We start from the raw sequence: 21,059 nt of genomic DNA, 5'->3' as shown, positions 1-21,059 counted from the left end.
TGACACGTGTTGCCACAGAATACTTGGAAATTCCTCTTTCTCTTTTGAAGCCATAGTCAGCTGCTAGAAGAAACAGAACTGTCTGTGTCGTCCAGCCTTTCGGTTTCCTCCCCCAGACTGGGGAGTGCCGGCCCCCCGCTGTTTGCAGTGCTCTCGGGGAGAGGTCCGCAGTGGTGGTTTGGGCCTTTGGCTGGCTTTTTCTCCTATTTTGGTTAAATTCTGCAGGAAGACGCCAGGCCTTTACATCAGCTGAACTACCCTCATACTTTGAGTTCCCCCAGACCCTTCCTCCTTGGCTGGCGTGGGAGTCCCCCCGTCTCCGCTCACCTCTCTCTCTAGCAGGAAGCTTGGCTTTCTTTGGGACATGTGTAACTGTGCCACTGTCAGGTCAGGGGTCAAAGTAAGACCTGAGGCAAACTGCCCATTAGAATGTAAATCCCTGACTTAATTAAAAAATACATGCAGATGGTATTTAAACAGTAGCGAGATATAAAATGAAAAGGGAAAAAGAAAAGAAATAGATAAATCCAATCTAGTCTTCTCTCTAGTACCTACTGTACCCTAGTGGTTAACATCGTTAACATTTTTTTTTTTTGGGGGGGGTAAGTTCCTCTAGAAAAATTTTAAGCATCCACAAGTTCATATATCTTCCTCCCTCTGCCTTAAAAACCAAAACACACAATGACACCTTTTGGTGTGTCTGCTTCTTGTCGTTCTGATTATACTTGAAAAGCCAGTTGCGTAATGTGAATGTAATTCCATTAAAAAAATTAGAACATTAACGATGATGCTGAAGTGTCGTCCTGTTCTTTGTCTGCCTGCCCTTTGTTAACACCTCTCCCCCAGCGGAGGTGTGGCCTCTCCCACAGGCCCCAGTGCTCTGGCCTACGTATCCCTGCCATTGCATCGCTGGGGCGGGCATGTAGGTTATACCAGTTCCCTTTTTGCCATTAAAATGATTTAGGAACATATTCGTAGGGTGATTTCTTAGCTGGGTAGTTGCTGGGTCCAAGGTCTGAACATTTACAATTTCGATAGATATGACCAAATTCTTCTAAAAATGCATTGGTTTATATCTTTACTGATTATATGAGATTTTGTTTTCCTCCCCAGATCTTTGCATAAACCCAGTAGTTTTATTTTGTTATGTTTTTGGTCAAACATTTTAAAAGTTTTGCCATTCTGGTGAAATGGTGATCATTGTTTTTATGAACATTTTAAACGAGTTGCGTCAGGTAGCTTCCATTTGGCTATCTGTGTTTATTTGTCTTTGACATAAGAATTCTTTGCTCATTTTTATATTGGATTGTTAATCTTTTACAATTGATTTGCCAGAGTTAAATTAACCTTTAATCCATCATGTGTTGCAAATATTTAAACAATATTGCCATTTACAGTGTGACTTTTAAGGCTCTTGCTTTTTCATTGAACCTTGGTCCTCTGTGGCTGCCCCGGGAAGGTCCTGGAGGTCGAAGACGGGGACCACAGGACAGGTTGTGCTCATCTTCTGGGCACGGTGGCCCCGTTGCTTTAAGGCTTTTGGAACTGGATTTCCCATTGTAGGTTTTAGCTTTGTTTTGGGTGGGGATTTCCCCCGTCACATGAATGAAAGTCAGTAGCAAGTAAAGGCTTTTACCTCCTAGCCAAATGTTAGGGAATATGTGAGCCAACATGAGGGACCCCAATGATGTACTTCTGTGTATCTTTTATTATGGTGACCTTATAAGGTTAAAAAAATCTGCTGTGAGATTTATGTTTAGATCAGTTTCTAGGGGAGGACTGTCAGTCACTCCTCACTGAGCTTTGTGGAGGTTCAGGAATGGGGCATGCTCTCCGCCCCCAGGAGATGTAGAGGAAAATCATCATTTCAATCCAGACTTATCTGAGTGTCATCTCTATGTTCCTGAGCTGGGCTAGATGAAAAGAAACATGTGACACGTCTCCCAGTCTTTCAGCAGCTCCCTGTAATTTGGGGGATGAGAGTCTCCCCACCACCAGTGCTGACTTTGTGGCAGCTCCCTATTTATTTCCTTCGCAGCACAAATCACAATGCGCAATTAAAAATTAAAAACAACAACACTTCTTTATTGTGTACCTCATGCATTAAAATGTAAGCCCAAGGAGGGCACAGGCCTTACTGTTAGGTTCTCTGTTATATCCCAGCACCTTCCAAACCAGCGTGTGGCACTTACTGGATGTTCCAGATTTTTGCTGAGGGCTAGCATTCTGGGAAGGTGAAACTAAGTACTGCCTGTGCTGTGTCTCCTCCCCAAGTCCCTCCCTGGCTCCAGGTCCAGGGATGGAGGCAGAGGTGATAAGTGATGTAAGGACATTGTGTACTGGTCCTGCAGCCTCGTGACCTCCTCACGCCTCCCATTTTCACTAGTACAGGGCTGTAGGGGACCCAGTTCCCCAGGTTGCAGGCTGAAAGGAGAGGCCAAAGATCTTGGAGACTGAACAGCTGCACTACAATTCTCCTTACCTGCTCCCCTGGGCCTGAGCTGCTTCCTTGCTCAAGACTCCGAGACACTAGGTCCATAGACTTGGCGTGGCTGAGTCGCCTGGCAGAGCTGCCTGGAAGTCCTGAGCTGCTGCTCCCTGGTCATGTAGAGATATGGATGACAGCTTCCGATTAAAACTTGGAGAGCTAAGCTTCTTTGCCTCTTTATAAAAAGTACATATGCTAATTATAGATCGCCTGGAAAATAAAGATATAATAAAACAAATTAAGTTATGTGTAGTCCTGTCTTTCAGGTAGAATTACTATTAACATTTTACTGAGTACGAATGCTTTTCCTGTTATAGATACACACACATACTATGCATATCTATGTGTATATGTATATGCACAGATATAAATAAACATATAGAACTGTACTGTACATAAGGCTTTATAACTTGCTTTTCCATTTACTGTCAGATACTTTCTGATAAATAAATTTAAGGAAATTACAGGTTGGGATTTGTGCTGCAAAACAGAAAATAGACTGTGACAATGATGGTGACTGAGAAGCTAACAGATACTTAGGAATCCATTTCCAGTAAATGTTATTCTGAAGCATCATTTTAAAGATTATAGATTGTGTAGATAAATTTCTTGCTATTGCTGGGCACTCAGCTTTTTAGCCATTTCTAGGTATATATATCTACTAAAGCTTCTTAAAGCTCCATCTGTGATGAGTATCTTAGGGTAAAATTCTAACAGGAATTTCAAGATCCAAGGGTTTGCACTTTAAGGCATAAGCCCGTTTTTAGCCCCCACTTTTGGCTGTTGATTCCCTTTGCCTGCCATGGGTGGTGGACACGAGGCTTTGGGAACAGTGAGAATGGAGTTCGTATTCCAGCCCTGCCGCGGACAACTGGCTGAGAGGCCTTGAACTAATCGCTTAGTGTCTCTGAGCCTGAGTTTTGTTATTTATAAAATAGGATGCTTCCTCTGGGGGTGGGTGTGCAGGTGGCTGTGAAGGTTCCCCATTCCGGCTACTTGGCACCGAAGTAACAGAGCTCTCCCAGGAAGCAGGGGCTCCCTCTTCCCTGCTCCTCTGGATCTGAGGCCTCTGCTGCTGGCCACCTGCTGTGTGCTAAGCAGCAAGCCTCCGTCCCTGGCCCTCCCCTTTTCTACCTGGAAGAGCATCCTGGTCAGCCTCAGCCCTCTGCATGTACAGCTTGGGGGATGGCAGGTTACCTCACTTCCTGCTGGGAGTGCGGACGCTGTCTTGTTTAACAAGGAGGCGCCTCGCACCGGCACAGCGCCTGACTCAGACTCTGCATCACGCTTGGCACCGGTCAGCCTTTTGAAGGGATGGCTTCCTCCTCATTACACTGCAGCCCCGCCCCCAGCTGTCCAGTTAGGGGGAGTAGGGAGGGGGCTGGAGAGCTCGGGCTAGCATGCCAAAGCCTGCTTCCCTCTGTGTTCTGGGTCCCTCCTCTGCCCAGTGCTAACACCTGCAATGAGATGGGGCAGGAATGGGATTCCAGCTCCCCACCCCAGTGGGACTCTAACAGTGGGGAGGGGCTTTGGGGGGGCAGAACAACCATAGCAAACACTAGTACAGTGCTTACTATGTGCCCACTACCATTCTTAGTAGCTCACATAATGAGCAGGTGTTAATTCATTACTATAGATAGGTACTATTATTATCTATTTAACAGATAGGTACTATTATTATCTATTTAACAGATAGGAGACTGACACACAAAGGGATTAAAAACTTCTTGGTAAGTGGTGGTGGAGCTTGCACAGGGGATGCTCCCTTGGGGCCCGGGCTTCTTCCTTCCTGTCTTCTCGAATCTTCTTTGCCGGTGAGCAGGGCCTCAGTCCTGGGCTCTGTTTCTTCTCTTCTCTAGCTCAGCTAGGCTGGGATGCGGACTACTTTCCAGTCTTTTCATGTGAGCACATGAGGGAAGATTGGTGGGGGAGATAAGTGGGACCATCCCTCCTCCCTCCAGGTTCTGGCAAAGACAGAACAATAGGGAACAGTATTTTGGGAGAGCTCCTGTATCTCCATTATTGCCACCTTCACCCTAGAGGTCCCCCCAGGCAATGGACGCTGTGGCCTGGCCCCTGGCCCCTGGCCCCTGCCACACTGGTAGATGGGCTTGTCTATGGCATTGCAGCCTAGCACTTGCTGCACATGCAGGGATCTTCCTAGGGTGCAAGAGAATTGCAGACGCAAACTTGGAGGGAGGAGGGAAGTCACAGTATCTGATCCAGGCTTAGCATGGGCTTAAAATATTTCACAGGCCCTTCCAGGCATTCCTTGCCTAAGGGCCTGTGTGGCTTTTTAGTGGGGAGACACTTTCTCTTTTCAGATTAAGGCCCTCAGGGCTGTAGTCCTGGGCCTCTTGGCCTCTCTCTTTTTTTAAATTTTAAATATATCTTTATTGATTTCAGAGAGGAAAGGAGAGGGAGAGAGAGGGTTGAAACATCAATGATGAGAGAGTCATTGATCAGCTGCCTCCTGCAGGCCCCCCACTGGGGACCAAGCCCGCAACCCAGGCATGTGCCCTGACCTGGAATCGAATCCCGATCGCCTAGATACTGGGTTGATGCTAAACCACAGAGCCACGCCCGGCCGGGCTCCCCTTTTTCTTGCCAGAGAGGTAGAGCCTTTTCTAGGTGACTCTCTTGGCTTCTGGTTGAACCTGCCACCCGCATCCCTGCTGGTTGCCCCTGTTAACACCTCGGGAGTCCTGTTTTCTCTCCTTGTTTCTCCTCTCTGGCTTGGGGCTCAGGCACCTCCCCTGCTGTTCTTTACTTAGTCCTGTACTCCAGATTAGCACATTCTTGATTTCCTCTCTCCAGGCTCTCTGCTCACCACAGCTGTCTACAAAGCCTCTTTGGCTCTTCCTGGCTCTGCCCCATGACGTCAGCCAGCCTGCCCTCCAGACTGATTTGAAGGTCTTGCTTTCACTGCTTGCGTTAGTTTTCATATCCATTCAGGGATTTCTGATAAACATGTGCCTGGATGTCAGTTACCGGTCTTCATGGGAAATTTTTTACTACATTTCTCTTAGAATTGAAAAAGACTATTCCTTCCAATTTCCTTATTTTGTTAAATTGAATCTGGTTTTACAGATGAGGACCCCCTTCTCAGAAATGTAGATTGGCTTCCCTGACACAAGTGCAGAACTGGGATGCGAGTTGTGATTCTCAAGGCCAGGCGTGTTGTACTAGGTCCATCCGGCTCCTAGTGAAGAGTTGTGTGCAAGCCTGTAGGTGGAATGTGAACTGGGCTATCTGACTGATTGCAGTTCTCTTTTGCCTTGTGCCACATACTCTAATGTGTCTAAGGCAGAAAGAACAGAACTGTGAGGGTGTTCTCTGATTTCAGGAAGGGCTGAGGGGCCTGCTCTTGGGTTTGGCCTTGGTGTTTCTTAATATAGCACAGCTCTGGCTGGTTAGAGCTTGGAGCTGGTTCTCAGCTGGTGGTCACCAGGCTACAGACAGAAACCCAGCCTACAGTCCTGCTGATGACATGTGCTGGCTATACCATGTGCTCCAGCCTCAGCACAGATGTGATGGAGAGGCCCCTGTGCTGTGGCAGCTATGCTGCTGGTTCAGGGATGAGTGCCTGTCTGATAACAGCGCTCTTAGAGGTTGTATTTCATTAGATGCTTACAATGGCTCTAGAGGGAGAGGGCCAGGTAGGTATTATACCGCTAACTTACAGATACGAAACAGATACAGAAAGGTAAGGACCTTCCAAGGTTTTGATGCAACCAGAAGTTGATCGATGATCTCATATTGCCTCTGAGTAAATTTGACAACTGTTTCTTCTCCAGGCCTCAGTTCCTATGTGCCTGTAGGGGGCGCTAGAGGTCTTTCCTGTTTGGCTGCTCTGAGAACTGTTGCTCCTGAATCCTTTTAACTGTTCAGTCCCAAGCACATTATCCCAGTGGTTGTAAGTGTTCTCTATGTCTGCCTTCCTAGTGTGCCCCTCACCCCCAGCCTGAGTTCTTTCAGATTCGGACTCTTCCATTTGGTTTGACATCCAGCACAATGTGCGGCCCATGGTAGGCGCTCAATGAATGCTTGTGGAATTAAGTTATGTGCCCATAAACTCAATCAGTGCCTCCTCCTACTCCTCATAGAGTGTGGGAAAGGAAAATAAACTTTTGTCCTGGCCTGAATGAAGTTGAGGGGGGCAGAACCCAGGACCTGTGCAGTGTCCTCATATGGCCACTAGGTGACAGTGTGACCCCATGGGGATCTTCCCTCTAGCCTGCTCAAGCCTGAATTAGCTGGGCACCTGTTTGGGGATTGCTTCTGCAAAGTCAGTCTGCAGTTGGCGGTCGGCCCTCCATTTCTTCTCTAAAAGCTGTGTGGTGTGTAGTGGAAAAGGCTTGAGCGTTGCAATCCACCTGTTCTGGATTCCAACCCTGACTCCCTGCCTTTCCCCAAATCTGAGCCTGGGACACGTTGTTTGTCTGAGCCTCAGTTTCCTCATCCTGTAAAATGGCAATTACTGTAAAATTAGACAAGGTTGAGCATATCATGGACCACAGCATAAATGAGAACTAGCTTTATTTTTGGCAATTCCCATGTTTGCCTTTCATTGCCCTTTGTAATCTAACTCCATCTTGGCCATCTGATCTTACAAGCTTCACACGCTTTGCAGCATGTCTTAGCTTACCCACCCCACCCACCCAACTCCTCTCCCTCTTAGTCAGCCCTGATCCCTCTATTTCCCCTGCCTGTCAGCCTTCCCTTCTGCCTGCCCAGTTCCTTCTCAGCCCGACTGCGTCCCTCACACCCCAGCCCTCTAAATTTCCAGAGCTGTGGGGTGTGTACTATAGCGCTAATCTTTACTTCCCATGGAGTTGGTAAGTGTAGGAGGGTCCTTTGTTAATTATTTTGGCATCTGCACTGTGCACTAAGCAGACATTCTGTAATGAGAATGACAGCTACTGTTGAGCACACGCCAGACACTCTGTTAGGCATTTTGTAGAATTCTTTCATTTAATTCTTAAAACAGATTCATCTCCATTTACAAAGGGATGTATCAGGATGCTTTTCGGCTCTTACCAAAAAGAAGTCATGAGGGATGTGTGGTGATATCAGCAAGGATCCAGGTAGTTGCCACCTCTCCTGGTTGCCTTCCTCAGTGTGTTGGTTCATCCTCTTAGGCTGCTTCCCTTTACAGCACCAAGGTGACTGCCATAGTCCCAGGTGCCATATGTCAGAGAGGTGATGTACAGTCCTTGTACTCCCTTTAAGAGGCCTCTCAGCAGATTTCCTACAAAGTTCTGCTTGGCCAACATTAGGTCTTAGGCTTATTCCCAAGCCAGTCAGTAGTAAAGGGCCTGGACTTAATGAGACTGGCTTAAACTAGTCCAGATTCAGCCCCTGATGCTCATGAGGGATCCAGGCTCCTCGAATGCCCCTGGCCACCTAGTCCATGAAGGAATTAGGGGATGCGAATGAGGTGTGGTGCGTTAAATAACTTGCTTTAGGTTGCAGACCTGGTGAGAACCAGGATTCGAACTACATTAGGCTGACTCCGAGGCCATCTGTTGGTTGAATGAAGTATACCACGGAGGTAAAAAGACTTGCTCAGGATTTGGTGTGCTGAGTTTGAGGGATTGTGGGGCTACCTTGTCTTATAAATTGTTGAGTGTGTCCTCTCCCTAGACCTGTCTCCATTATTGGATTGGTTTTCCTCAGTCTGTCTTTCTCCCCATGCCTGCTTTACCCCTATCTTCCAGTGCCCAGCTGCTGCCTGCCTTCAAGAATAGACTTGATGCCCTTAGTTGGGTAGACTGTCAAGGCCCCAAGGGGTCATATTGAGGTTTTTTTTAGAGCAGATAGGGAAGCTGAAAAGCTCTGAGTCAGGATTTAGAAGGAGCTGCCAGGGAAAATGCCAAGGGGCTGGCTTGCTAGAGGGTCAGCTGTAGTGGGGAGTTTATGGTGCATCATTGGGGTTGTCAGCAGGCACATGGGCCAGGGCTTTGGAATAGGCCCATGCCGGGCAGCAGCCAGCTGTCCTCCTCCAGAGACAGTACAGTTATTCAGGAGGCTGTTTGGCTTGTAGATGCTGCAGGACTGCCCCAAGGCCCGGCGCGAGGTGGAGCTACACTGGCGGGCCTCCCAGTGCCCGCACATCGTGCGGATTGTGGACGTCTATGAGAATCTGTATGCGGGGAGGAAGTGCCTGCTGATCGTCATGGAGTGGTAAGCAGCCTTCCCTCCCTGCCCAGGCCCCCCACTTTCTGAGAACTGCCCAGATGGGCCCTGAAGCTTAAAGTGTGAATACTTGATTTTTCGGGTGGGAATGATGGAGAGTGGTAGTGGGGTGTTGTGTTCCCCAGATCTAACCATGGCTTTGTTTCAGTTTGGATGGTGGAGAACTCTTTAGCCGAATCCAGGACAGAGGAGACCAAGCATTCACAGAAAGAGGTATAAAGGGTCTGTTGTGGGACAGGCTGTGGGCAGGCAGGGCAGGGGTTTCTGAGGGGGCCCACGGCAGCGCCTGCCCTCTGTGATCACGCTGAGGCCTGCTACCTCTCCAGCTTGGCCCCAGGGCTGTCATCCTCAGCTGAGCTAGGTGGCTTCTTGTGTCTTGGTTTCTGGGGTGGGCGGTGGATGTAGGCTGCATTGGGGTGCGGGGGGTAGAGGAACCGGTGTATTGAATTTTCAAACCTAATGACACACTTGCGACTTTCTTTCCTTCTCTGCAGAAGCTTCAGAGATCATGAAGAGCATTGGCGAGGCCATTCAGTATTTGCACTCGATCAACATTGCTCATCGGGATGTCAAGGTACCAGCTGTTCATCATGCCTAACCACCCTCCCCTCCGGTGCTGCAGAGGTCCCTGGGATCATAGTGACCCTCGGAAGGGTTGCCGGAGTTGTCCTGCTGCCTTGCTGCCTGGTTCCTGATGGCATTGTGGGGCAGGGAGCCATTCTCTGCTCCACAGGGCCTGCCCTCCCTGGGAAACCCCCAGACTCAGTTGGGAACCTGTGGCCTTGCTCGGCCTGTGGTCCTCAGTTGGTGTTGCACAGCAACACCTGTGGTTTCTCTGCCCTGTAGTATTTAAATCTCTTATCTCCAAGCTCTGGGAAGGCAGGGAGCTGGTCATGGATAGCTGATGGTGTGCAGATCATAGGGGCTAGACGAAAGGCTATTTACAGAGGAAGGAAGGAAAGAAGTCACCTTTACCCTTTTGATCACCGATAGCCCCTCACAGCAGGGTTGTGATTTCTCTGTCCCTCTCTGTAGCCCGAGAATCTCTTATACACTTCCAAAAGGCCCAACGCCATCCTGAAACTCACAGATTTTGGCTTTGCCAAGGAAACCACCAGCCACAACTCTCTGACCACTCCTTGTTATACGCCTTACTATGTGGGTAAGTTCAGAGGAGGCCGGGACTCATTCTTCCCGGGAGCTTCTCTCAGACCCTCCTCTTCCCGTCTAGAAGCCACAGGTCCTGGGAGAGGCATGTCCTCTGGCCTGTTTGGCGCTGGTTCTGGGGTGACCTGAACTGAAATAGGGCTCGTCAGCGCTGGGCTGGGATTGAGGAGTCATGGGGCACTATCTGCGTGAGCTCGTAGGCAGGGTTTTGCACGCGTGTGCATTTTCCCCAGGAGGAGCTGTCGTCTCCTTCAGATGCCCAGTGGGGTCTGGCAGCCCTGCTGACTGGCAGGGGATGAACAAATGTGTCTGTCAGATTAAATGGGCATCGTGGGTCTCAAAGGCTCTTGCCAAGAATTGTATTATCTTAAGATTCTAGCCCTAGGTTCCACTTGGAGGAGGGTCTTTGCTCTCCTCCATCTCACCCCGGGGCTGGGTTGTGGCTGTTCCCCTCCCACCCCCAGCTGTGGTCCCATCATGGTGGCTGAAGGGCTGGGACGGGAGCACCATCCACAGAGAAACTGGGTAGGTCCCCGTGTCCGAGGCCAGGCTCACCCACACTGGCCTTTGGTTTGCAGCTCCGGAAGTGCTGGGCCCAGAGAAGTACGACAAGTCCTGTGATATGTGGTCCTTGGGCGTCATCATGTATATCCTGTAAGTGTGCCGGGAGTGATGGGGGGAAGGGGCCGGGCCCAGCCGGCTGGGGACGCGGTGCGGGGAGGCCTGCACCTCTGGGGGCCGAGCGAAAGAGGCAGAGGTTAGCATTCCCTTCTGGGGAATCTCCTGCCCACGCCCTTCTCTCAGTGCTTAGTGGATTCTGCTGGCTAAGTGATAGAGGTAAACGAGGTGGTGGGCAGGGACATGTGTGGTTTAGGTGCCTGGTATGTGGAATCCTGGGCCCTGTGCTTGACTTTCTGTATTATGCCTGAATCAGCGAGCCCTAGTTTCTCTGTGACCTTTACGAGAAGTCTGCTCATTACCTTATTCCTGGTGCAGGGCCCCTAAATAATACCTGCTCTGTCCCTCTCTCCCTGCTTCCGCTTGGCTCAGGCTGTGTGGTTATCCGCCCTTCTATTCCAACCATGGCCTTGCCATCTCTCCGGGCATGAAGACTCGCATCCGAATGGGCCAGTATGAATTTCCCAACCCAGAGTGGTCAGAAGTATCGGAGGAAGGTAAAGGGCCCACGTGTGCACGTGTGTGTGTGTGTGCGTGTGTACACACATGTATGGGTGGGCGTCTGTCTCACGTGGGTGGTGTAGCTGTGGGTCTGCCCACGCTGCCTGGGTGAAGGGCCTGGCACAGGGCCATGTAGGGCCTGTTAGTGGGGACAGCGAGATCGTCCTCAGGGCGGGTCCTTGGGCAGTCTGCCCCCATTCGATGCCCCCGGTTTCCTCCTGAAAACTGTGGGAGGAACAGGAGAGGGAGAGTGGCCCCTGAGTGATCTGTTCCTTTGTCACCCACAGTGAAGATGCTCATCCGGAACCTGCTGAAAACAGAGCCCACTCAGAGAATGACCATCACAGAGTTTATGAACCACCCCTGGATCATGGTAAGCCCAGCAGGCAGAGAGACCTGGGTCCTGGGGACTGTCCCTGGGGGCGGGGGCTTAGCCGGGACTCTGCCCTGCCCAGGCTTTCACTTGGACCCTTTTCTCTCCCCTAGCAATCAACAAAGGTCCCTCAGACCCCACTGCACACCAGTCGCGTCCTGAAGGAGGACAAGGAGCGGTGGGAGGATGTCAAGGTGAGGGAACCACAGGCCAGGAGGGGCTTGAGGGGCAGCTCAGGGGTGCCTGGCGGTGGTGCCTGGGAGGGGCATTCTCTCGCCACAGGGTGTTTCTGTCACCACAAGGACGCGACTCTGAGCCGCTTCCCCGACCAGGTTGGGGCAGAGGAGTCTGTGTTCGGTCTAAACTCGGCCTGGCCATTTCCTACAAGCTCTGTACTCACTGGGTCTCTCAAAGGATCTGAGAGGTCATCTGGTACTATGTCCTCATTTTGCAGTTGAGAAAACAGGCCCAGAGAGGGCAATGACTTGTTCAAGGTCACACAGCTAATGACTGGCTGTGGCAGACCAGAACCCAGGTCTCCTGACTCCTCGGCCAGTTGCTCTCCCTGCTTCCTGCGGGGTCACTGGAGGGCTCTTGGAGAGTGGCAGCAGCGGTGGCCGTCAGGTGACCCAGGCCAGGGCTGAGGCTGCCGTTGGGCCCGGACCCGCTCGCCAGCCTGCCCCTTCCCTGCCTGCTTTGCTCGCCCCCGTGCTGCCTTTGCTTCCACCTCTCACACCTCTGTTGGCGTTGCCCTTTCTCCCCAGGAGGAGATGACCAGTGCCTTGGCCACAATGCGCGTCGACTACGAGCAGATCAAGATAAAAAAGATCGAAGATGCCTCCAACCCTCTGCTTCTGAAGAGGCGGAAGAAAGCTCGGGCCCTGGAAGCTGCGGCCCTCGCCCACTGACCCGCTCAGCAGGTCCTTCTCCGCTGGAGGACAAGCAATAACTCTCGACCTGAATATATTTTTTAAATGAAGAGACAGAACTGTCCACTGCTGCCTCCCTCCTCCTCGGCTGCTCGGAGCCTGGAGCCTCGTGAGAGGCTGACTCTGCCTTTGGTTCTGGCCACCCCAGAGAGGGTGAGGCTGGGGGTCTGGAGGGCATGGAGAGAGGGAGCAAGATGCTCTTGAACCTGTGCTCCTTTTGCAGTTTTATCAGTAATTTGAATTAGGATTTTTATGAAACTTCTTTTATTGTTCTTTTCCCCACTCCTCTTTCCCCCCAAACCCCTTCCTCTTGTTAAAGGGTATTTGTGGAAACTGTTGAAGGGAATCTCCCTGTGTTGTCCCACTGCCCCATTTCCCCACTACAGCCTGAGCTCCTTGCTGGCTGAGGCAACCTGGAGCTCAAGGCCATGAGGGCCGGGGCCAGGATGCCACCCACCTCCTACTGGATCCCTCGGACATCACCAGTGTGCCAGACGGATAGGAGTGAGTGTGATTGTGCGTGTGTGTGCGCGCTCCCACGTGTACCTGTGCCCATGCGTATGTGCCTGGGACTGCACATTTGTAGGGCCAGGGGCAGGCAGGGCTGCATAGGGAGGGGCCCTGTGTGGCTCAGGAACCTCCTCCCTCCTCGGGCCTGCTCTGCCCTGCCCGTGCCGGGCCTGCCACCGTGCCTGGGAGCCTGTCTAGACCCTGAGCCAGGCCCTGCATGGCCAGTCTCTGTTAGCTGGCCCCGGGAGGTGGAGAGGAGTGACTTAAGCACTGGCAGGAAATCAGGAAGACTGGACTGCCCACCGCTAGGACCCTTACTCTCCATTTAGTGCTGGTCCTAGTCCTCTGAGGCGCTGAACTACCGAGTCACCTCTGCTTCCCTTCTGCCATTGTTAAACCATTCTTGTCTCTTTTTCTTACATTTTTAGCCATTTCTCAACAGGCCTCTCAGCTCATGTGGGTGAACCTGGGCACTTTATAAGTGGCACAAAGCTTCTGCATTTTGCCTTGGGCTCTGGGGGCGCTGGCAAGCCACCCCTTTATAGGCCAAGGCAATACCACCCTATGGCCCTCCCACACATTTCCAGTGTGTGGCCTAATGGGTGGGGGGGGTCCTCACACCAAAGATGTCCCCACTCTGTCCCTTCCCCATTAGCAGCTTCAATCCCACCCCAAACAACTTGGCTTCATGTGGCCAGGCCAGTGAGGGGAGGGTGGGGAGGGCCCTCCCCCAGTATTACTGAGGGGCATTGTGGAGAGAGGTCCTCAGTGCCATGGTCCCTTTGGGGCAGGGGCAGGGGTGGGGTGACAGTAGTACTCCAGCGTTCATCTCCCTCAGGGCAGGGTGGTGGAGGGGCACTCAGGTCTTCTCTGTCCTGGGGAAGGGCTCCGAGTGCCTGCAGTGCCTCCCATGTCTGATGGTGTGTCCGGCACTTAGATTGTTGTAAACTGTTGTTTTGTATGAGTGAAACTGTCTTTACTAAACAGATTTAATAGTTGAAATGTTTTCTTTCTCTTCTTTCATGCGGCTCAGCCCCTTGACCCCGCACCTCTCCCCTTCTCACATGTGGAGAGTGGTTCTGTGGGTGGGGAGGGCAGAGGTTGGGTGTCCTGGGAGAGGAGAGGCGAGGAGGGGAGGGGAGGGGAGGGGAGAAGACTGGTCTAGAGGGGACAGGAGGGGAGGAGGGAATGAGAGGGGACAAAGGGAAGGAGAGGGGACAGGAGGGGACAAGAGGAGAGGAGGGCCTCCTGGGCAAGCAGCAGCCAGTGCCTGCCCTGTCGAGGGCCTGGCCAGGCGGGTCTGGTACAGGGACATTAATGCTTCTCTCCTTTGGGACAGGGTGGGAGCTCTAATAAGGGCTGGGGAGCCCGTGCCCTTTTGCCAAATACTGAATCAGGAGCCAAGTTGCTTTCTGGCACATGAGTCTTGCACCTGTTTAGCCACAGCTGGACATTGGCACCCTCAGCCTAGCCAGGCGACTAGGGTGAGTGGTAATTTGGTTCAGATCCTTCGAAAGAGACCAGGGGAGCAGGTTGGTGTAGTTTCTGAAAGTTCCAGCAGGGGGCGATAGGTGCCAGGCAGAAACCAAGACTATACATCGGAGCTGGAAGAGGCCTCCGTTCATATGGCCTGTTCCCCTCAATTAACAGATAAGACGACTGAGGCCCCGAGTGGGATGTTTGAGATCACACGATGACTTGGCTTGTGGCAGAGCCAAAGGGAGAAATTGGTGTACTGACCCCACTGCTCTCCTTCCCACGCAGACGGTAAAATAGTGCATCCTAAATAACTTCACGTTTTCTCACGTGATCCTCAGCGCTGTCGGGGAGAAGGGTGAGGCAGGGTGGTTAACCCTGTTTCATGAGTGGGGAAGCCGATGGAGAGGGTGATGGAACGCGCTGGAGGTCACACAGCTCACTGGTTCCGACCACAACTCAGGATCCCAAGGCCTGGGGAATCTCTGTCCTCAGACCATGCCTCCTGCCTGGGGCGAGGCCTCCTTATCTCAGCCGTTGGCCAGATCGCATCTCTTCATTCAGGCTCGTGGGCACAGGCGGGGTGGTCCCTGCAGAGCTCCTGAAAGGGCCGCTGTGGTTGGGTTCTATCTTGAAACTCTACTCATCACTCTAGAAACCCTTGCTCACATGAACCAGCATAAGGTTTTGCTTTCAGAGGTTGTCTGGGCTTATGAAGGTGTCAGCAGTGACAGGAACCTGGGAAGGGGGAACAGAGTGGTAGAAGGGACTTGAGGGGAGAAGGGTGGGGATGCATTAGTTTTTGTTGTCATAGTACATTTTGTGACTTAAAACAGCACAAATTTAATATCTTACAGTTCTGTAGGCCACAGATCTGATAGGGTCTAACTGGCTAAACTCCAGTCTCAGCAGAGCTGCATTTCTTTCGGGGGCTCTAGGGGCTTCTGTGTTCTTGCCTTTTCCAGCTTTTAGAGGGTTCCTCATTCCTTGGCTGATGGCCCTCTTCCTCCATCCTATTGTCACATCTCTCCAACCTAACCAGGAAGGGGTCTCCACTCCTAAGGACCCATGTGGTTAGATTGGGCCTACCCAGATAATCCAGGAGGTCCTTACCCTGAATCTCACCTGCAGAGTCCCTGTTGCCATGCAAGTCCAGGGATTAGGATGTGGGCATCCGAGGACCGGCGCCCTGCCACAGAGGCCTGTCTCCGCCTTCTCACCCTCTTGCCCACACACAGATGCCGAGTTTTGCTTCCTCTGGGTGAGCTCAGCTCAGGACACTTTTGTGGCCAGTGAGGATGGGCCTGGAGTTGGCATTCAGGGCAGATGGCTGAGGTGAAGGGCGAGGAGGGGCCCGGCTGGATGAATGCGGTCTTGCCTTGCCTTTCCACTCTGCCCCATGCCCTGACCCTGCACATTGGCCTGGCCCCCTGGTGTCCTCCCTGTCTCCTAATCTCTTTGCTGAACTCCCAGGTGGGACGACCATGGAACGTTTGTACCTAAAATCTGACGCTGGCCTAATGGGTGCAGGGGTTACAGGACATGATTCTTGAGCACCCTTAAGTGGTGTGAGATGGAAGGGCTTCTGAGCCCCAATTCTGTGCTGGGTTTTCAGTGCCCTGATCTCTTCAGTCATGAGAGTCCTCCAAGGTAGTCAGTCTAGCCTCCAATTGACAGGTGAGGAAACAGCCTCAGAGAAGAAAATGATTCGCCCAAGGCCTCACAGCTAAGCAGAGGTGAGACTGATTCAGATCTGCTTCCAAGTTTAGGGCTCCTTAAAAAACACTCCAAAGTCCTCTTGCTAAGGACGGGGGTGGGGGAAGGGCAGGATCAGATTGGATTCCCTCCACTGAGTAGACTTGAGTTTCCTTTTCCACAAAATGGGGCTGATATTGCTATGCCCTATGACCACTGTGAGGAATTCAAGGAGATGATTTAAATGCTTTGTAAGGTGCTGGGTGTCAGGTGGCGTCTCTCACTATAGAGTCCCACCCTCAGGTGGGCTGCCGTGCCCAGAGGACACAGGGAACACCAGGTTTGGAGTGGGGCCAGTGGTCTAGGCTGGCTCTGCTCCCGCCCTTACATTTAGGACCTGCCTCTGAGTCTTGCGGCGAGGAGACAGTTGGGTTGGTAAACAATAACAGTAAATTTGGGGGTTTCCTTTGACTGGGTTATTGGCAGGAAATGCGAAGGGCTGTGGATGATGCGTGGGTAGAGCGGGTAGGTCTGCTGCTCAGGGTGTGAAGGAAATTCAGTTATTCAAGGGAGGCAGGCGAGGTTGGCAAGGCTGGGGAAAGTGGCTGTCCCATCTGCTGGCGGATGTAAACAAATCTGCTGGGCACTCCCCCGTTGGCAGGAGTGGGCATGCATGAGGCTTGGGGGGCAGGCTCTGTCCTTAGCCCTGGAAATCCAGCCCCTCCCTGGCTTTTTCTCTTCAGCCACCCCAGGGGAGCCTGGCTGAGTGTGGGGGTAGCCACTCATTTGGAAGGGATACCAAGCTCCAGCTCGGGGGAGGGGGTTCTTCTGGTGAATATATCTCTCTCTCCTCCCTACATTCAATCAATCAGGCCAGTGTGAAGAGACCACTTAGCAAACGAAATCGCTAAACACCCAGGCACCTACTCTACGTGCTATGCTTTGGAGAAAACAAACACGTGTGAGACCCGGTTCCTGCTCGGTTCCTAGTCTGCGAGACACGAAACCCGTGAGCAGCCGGGAGAGGCCTTGTCTGTCTGCCTCTGCGTCCACAGGCTGGATGCACTTTGTGGTCTGAATTGAAACTGCTCCAGACAGGGAGGGGTGTGCCATCCAAGCCCAGGTGGCCCAGGGCAGCCTCCTAGGCCCCTAGAGGTTTTGAGGTGGGAGAGATGAGTGAGGTCAAAAGAAGTGTGGCCCAGCCGGATGTGGCTCAGCGGTTGAGCATCGACCTAGGATCCAAGAGATCACGGTTCGATTCCTGGTCAGGGCACGTGCCTGGGTTGCGGGCTTGATCCCCAGTCGGGGGCATACAGGAGGCAGCCGGTCAATGACAGCTCTCATCATTGATGTTTTTACCTCTCTCTCTTCCTTTCTCTAAAATCAATAAAGATATATTAAAAAAAAAAAAAAGTGTGCCCTGGGTCCTTATTTTATAGATGAAGCCCTCATGTCCATACCTTTTTAGGGGTAATAACGGTCCTTCCCCCACCCTGGCATGTGAGGATTAAACTCAGCCACCCTGGGACTTTGAGACCCAGGAAGCACTACTGGCATGGGTGCAAGGATAGGGGATAGGGCCAATAGGGCCGCTGTCCCGGGCCCTTCCAGCAGGGGCGGCGCTTTGGCCTTGGCCCCAGCTACTCTTTGAGAAGACGCCCCACTCTCCAGGAGTAAAGATGTCAGGGTCTCATTCAGCTTAACTTGAGGACATACTGTGTGCAACGCCCAGAGCCCCGGACATTGGGGTGACATGGCTGAGTAGGAAGTGGGTCTAGCCCTCAGGTGGCTCCGTGTAGAGGAGCAGGTGGACATGAACACGACAGAAGGCAGGGAGAACCAATGTCTCATAGAACAGCAGGTGTTTGTGGTGCGGAAGGAGGAGCTATCCTGGCAGAGATCAGGAGCACTGTCTGAGGAGCCCTTGTGTTGGTCCTCAGGACAGTTCCAATGGTAGGAAATGAGGGAACTAGGCCCAGTGTCTTCCTTCTCTGAGTCTCGGTTCACCCCATCCATCTTCTGCTCTGAACTGCTGTCTGCTCGTCTCTTCAGCTTGACCTTTGACCATCAGTTAACATCTGTGGGAAACCTGATGTAGCCCCTGAGGGTGTCCTCTGTGTTTTCTGCCCATTTTCTTTTCAGCCTCTCCAGCCTGGATTCCCCTTGTTCACCATGTTTTCTTCCCCAAAACCAAACTTTGGGAACAAGGATTTCCCCACCTACTCTTCATTCATTTTTCAAGAAGCCTTACAAAGTTACCCCTTAAACTCAGATTACGTTTGGTTATACATTTTACAAATCATTGTAGACAAGGACATTACATAAAAATGGAGGGGGGGGTCCTTCAGAAAAATCAGGGTGAATGGTTGTCAGGGGCTTCTTTGCTTCTGTCCCTGAGTGTCACTAAAAAGCCAGAGCTCTTTCCCCTGTTCACGGTCCTGACACCACTCAGCATCTTACACACAAAGCCTGTGGGAGCTTCCCTGTTACAAATACATATTTTAATGTACCCAAGTTTCCACACTTTTTATCTTTTGCACACCACTATCTCAAACCTGGGGTTACCTTGGAATGTACATCCATCCACTGGAGAGAATAGTTATTACCCCAAAAGGAAGTTCTTGCCCAAAGCCTCTGGCCCAGGAAGCCTTGGCTATCAGGCCTGCATGACTCCAGGTGGGGCTGCAGGGGGCATGGTGCTGCTGAGGCCCTGGAACCTGAGAGGCACAGAACTGCCATGCAAATGTACTTATTTGCATAATTTTCTTGCTCTAAGGGACAGTGAAGTTTCCTACCCCATCCAATACCCCTGCCAGGATTTGCAAGTGAAATACTGGGACTGGCTTTCCCCCTTTGCCATCCTCCCTCCTTTCCCAGGTCCTCTTCTCCCTCTGGGTTTGTTTCTGTCCTTCAGGCTCTGTGTCACCAAATTCTGGTCTTAACCTCTCTGATCCCAGTGAGCAGTGCTCCTGGGACCCTGCAGATGCAAAGTATCTGCAAAGATTATGCAAATGAGCCCCTAGTCTGGGTGGCTCTGGCCTGGCTGAGCCCAGGCCATGCTGTCTGAGGCCATGTGAAACGTGACCTTGGTCGTTCCTCAATCCTGGCAGCTGGGGGCCTCTTGTTTATCAAATAGCTAGAGCTTCCTTCCTCAGGCGAGGAGGCCTCAAGTTTCAGAATGAGATGAGTTCTCCCAGCCCTTTTTCTCTGGTTTGGAGACCTGTGGTTCTGAACTCACCAGCTGGAGGTTTGCTTTTCAAAGAAACCAGAATCTCATCTGAGTCTGACCTAGACCTTGGTTAGCTGACTGGAGCTGCTGTCTGACCCAGACCTCGGTTAGCTGTGACCAGAGCCTGCGGTGCATGAAGAGGTGGTGTTTATAGTAAGACCTGGAGGGGACATGGGTTTCTTGGCACTCGGCTGTCTCCTTTTCTGGTCAGAAACCTGTTCTGAGGAAAAGGCCCTCAGAGTGAGACTCTAGCCTTACCTCTCACCCCACTCACCCACTCACGGGGACCAGAGCAGGCCATTCTAAGAGCTGGTCTGCAAGAAAGAGAACAGAGAGAGATCCAGTCTGGTTGGATCTGATTGCGGGTTCTAAAAAAACGACGGCTGATTGCAGGTGCTCAGTGTCTGCTGGATGGTGAAAGTATCTGAAGAACAATTAATATAGTCTGATTCACTCAAACATCGAAGCAATTATATACACACAATTACCTATGCACACAGTGTGAAGCGTGAAAGTTCTTCATAACCTTACCCAACTGTGCCAGCTCCCAAAATAACTTCTTTTAACAGCTTGACTTGATCCAGCTTTACAAACATTTTCTATTAGTTTATCTACATACATGTATGCTTGTAAACACAGGTGAGAAATTTAGTTGAAGGTTATAACAAGTATACATGGAATCATTAGGCCTGTTGTTCTGCAACTTGCTTTTTAAAAAAGTTGTAGTGAAATACACATAAAATTTACCATCTTGGTTATTTTTAAGTGTAGGGTTCAGCAATGTTAAGTATATTCACATTGCTGTGCAATCAGTCTCCTGAATTTTTTCATACCTGTTAATCAACAAGCAACTTGCTTTTTAAACTTATCTTAATGAGTGTTCACGACAGGACTCAGACCCATCCTGTCTTTTTAAAAAAATCAGCTGCAGAGTATTCTACAATATGGATGCATCACAATTTATTTCCTATCTGCTATGGATAGAGTTTCATTTATTTCCACTTTTTTTTACTATTAGAATTAATGTTGTAAACATCTTGTGCAATACCTTCATGCACATGTGTAAGAATTTCTGCAGGACAGATTCCTAGAAGTGGAGTAGTTAAGTCAGAGGGGACATGCAGTTTAGGTTTTGGTAGGTACTGCCAAAAAGACAGTATCAGCTTATGAATGAGTGCATTTTGCATGTTGCTTTCTGAAAGAAAGTCCATGAGAGAATTTGCTGCAGAGTATTCTACAATATGGATGCATCACAATTTATTTATCAACTTATGAATGAGTACATTTTGCATCTTGCTTTCTGAAAGAAAGTCCATGAGAGAATTTGCAGTATCAACTTATGAATGAGTGCATTTTGCATATTGCTTTCTGAAAGAGAGCCCATGAGAGAATTTGCTGTAAGCAGTGGGGCAATCTGGGCATAGGGTGAGAGGGTATTTGAAGCACTTCCTGAAACTGACGAGTGCATACCCTTGGTAGCATTGTGGGCGACTGGAAAAATCTGCTCTAAGGGGGCAAGGGGATTCCTTCAACCTCTCCCCGTGTCAGCTGCTCTGCTCACCAAATTATGGTTGTTTGCATATAGTTTGGGTGTGTCGGCAGAATGGAGGGGAGACAAATCAGATTCAGCCTTGTTCAGCCCCTTCTGGTTTCTGATCTTAAGCAGGTTGTCTCACCCACTTCTCAGACTGGGAAGTCAGTGCCCCAGGTAGGAACATCAAGGAGATGACCGTGTGCAAATGACTTGGACATAAAACAGACTGGCAGGTGCTGTAAGAGAGGCCCAGAGTGAGTGGCAACAGATCCCCTCTGATT

The 21,059-nt window shown here is 50.9% G+C and overlaps 1 protein-coding gene across 1 annotated transcript in view; it reads left to right on the top strand.

The window, feature by feature from the left end:
* Positions 1-13,562, top strand: part of MAPKAPK2 (MAPK activated protein kinase 2) — a 43,645-nt gene extending 30,083 nt beyond the window's left edge. The window contains exons 2-10 of the mRNA XM_087827665.1: positions 8,535-8,674; positions 8,835-8,899; positions 9,181-9,260; positions 9,722-9,848; positions 10,432-10,507; positions 10,904-11,028; positions 11,320-11,405; positions 11,519-11,599; positions 12,170-13,562. Of these exons, the coding sequence (XP_087683791.1) occupies positions 8,535-8,674; positions 8,835-8,899; positions 9,181-9,260; positions 9,722-9,848; positions 10,432-10,507; positions 10,904-11,028; positions 11,320-11,405; positions 11,519-11,599; positions 12,170-12,313 (924 nt within the window). The 3' untranslated portion in view covers positions 12,314-13,562. The remainder of the gene's footprint in view (positions 1-8,534; positions 8,675-8,834; positions 8,900-9,180; positions 9,261-9,721; positions 9,849-10,431; positions 10,508-10,903; positions 11,029-11,319; positions 11,406-11,518; positions 11,600-12,169) is intronic.
* Positions 13,563-21,059: the final 7,497 nt, after the last annotated feature.

The sequence above is a fragment of the Miniopterus natalensis genome, chromosome 19 (assembly GCF_054644295.1).
Source record: "Miniopterus natalensis isolate mMinNat1 chromosome 19, mMinNat1.hap1, whole genome shotgun sequence".
Taxonomy (NCBI): Eukaryota; Metazoa; Chordata; class Mammalia; order Chiroptera; family Miniopteridae; genus Miniopterus; species Miniopterus natalensis.
This window is presented reverse-complemented; position numbering and strand designations above follow the sequence as displayed.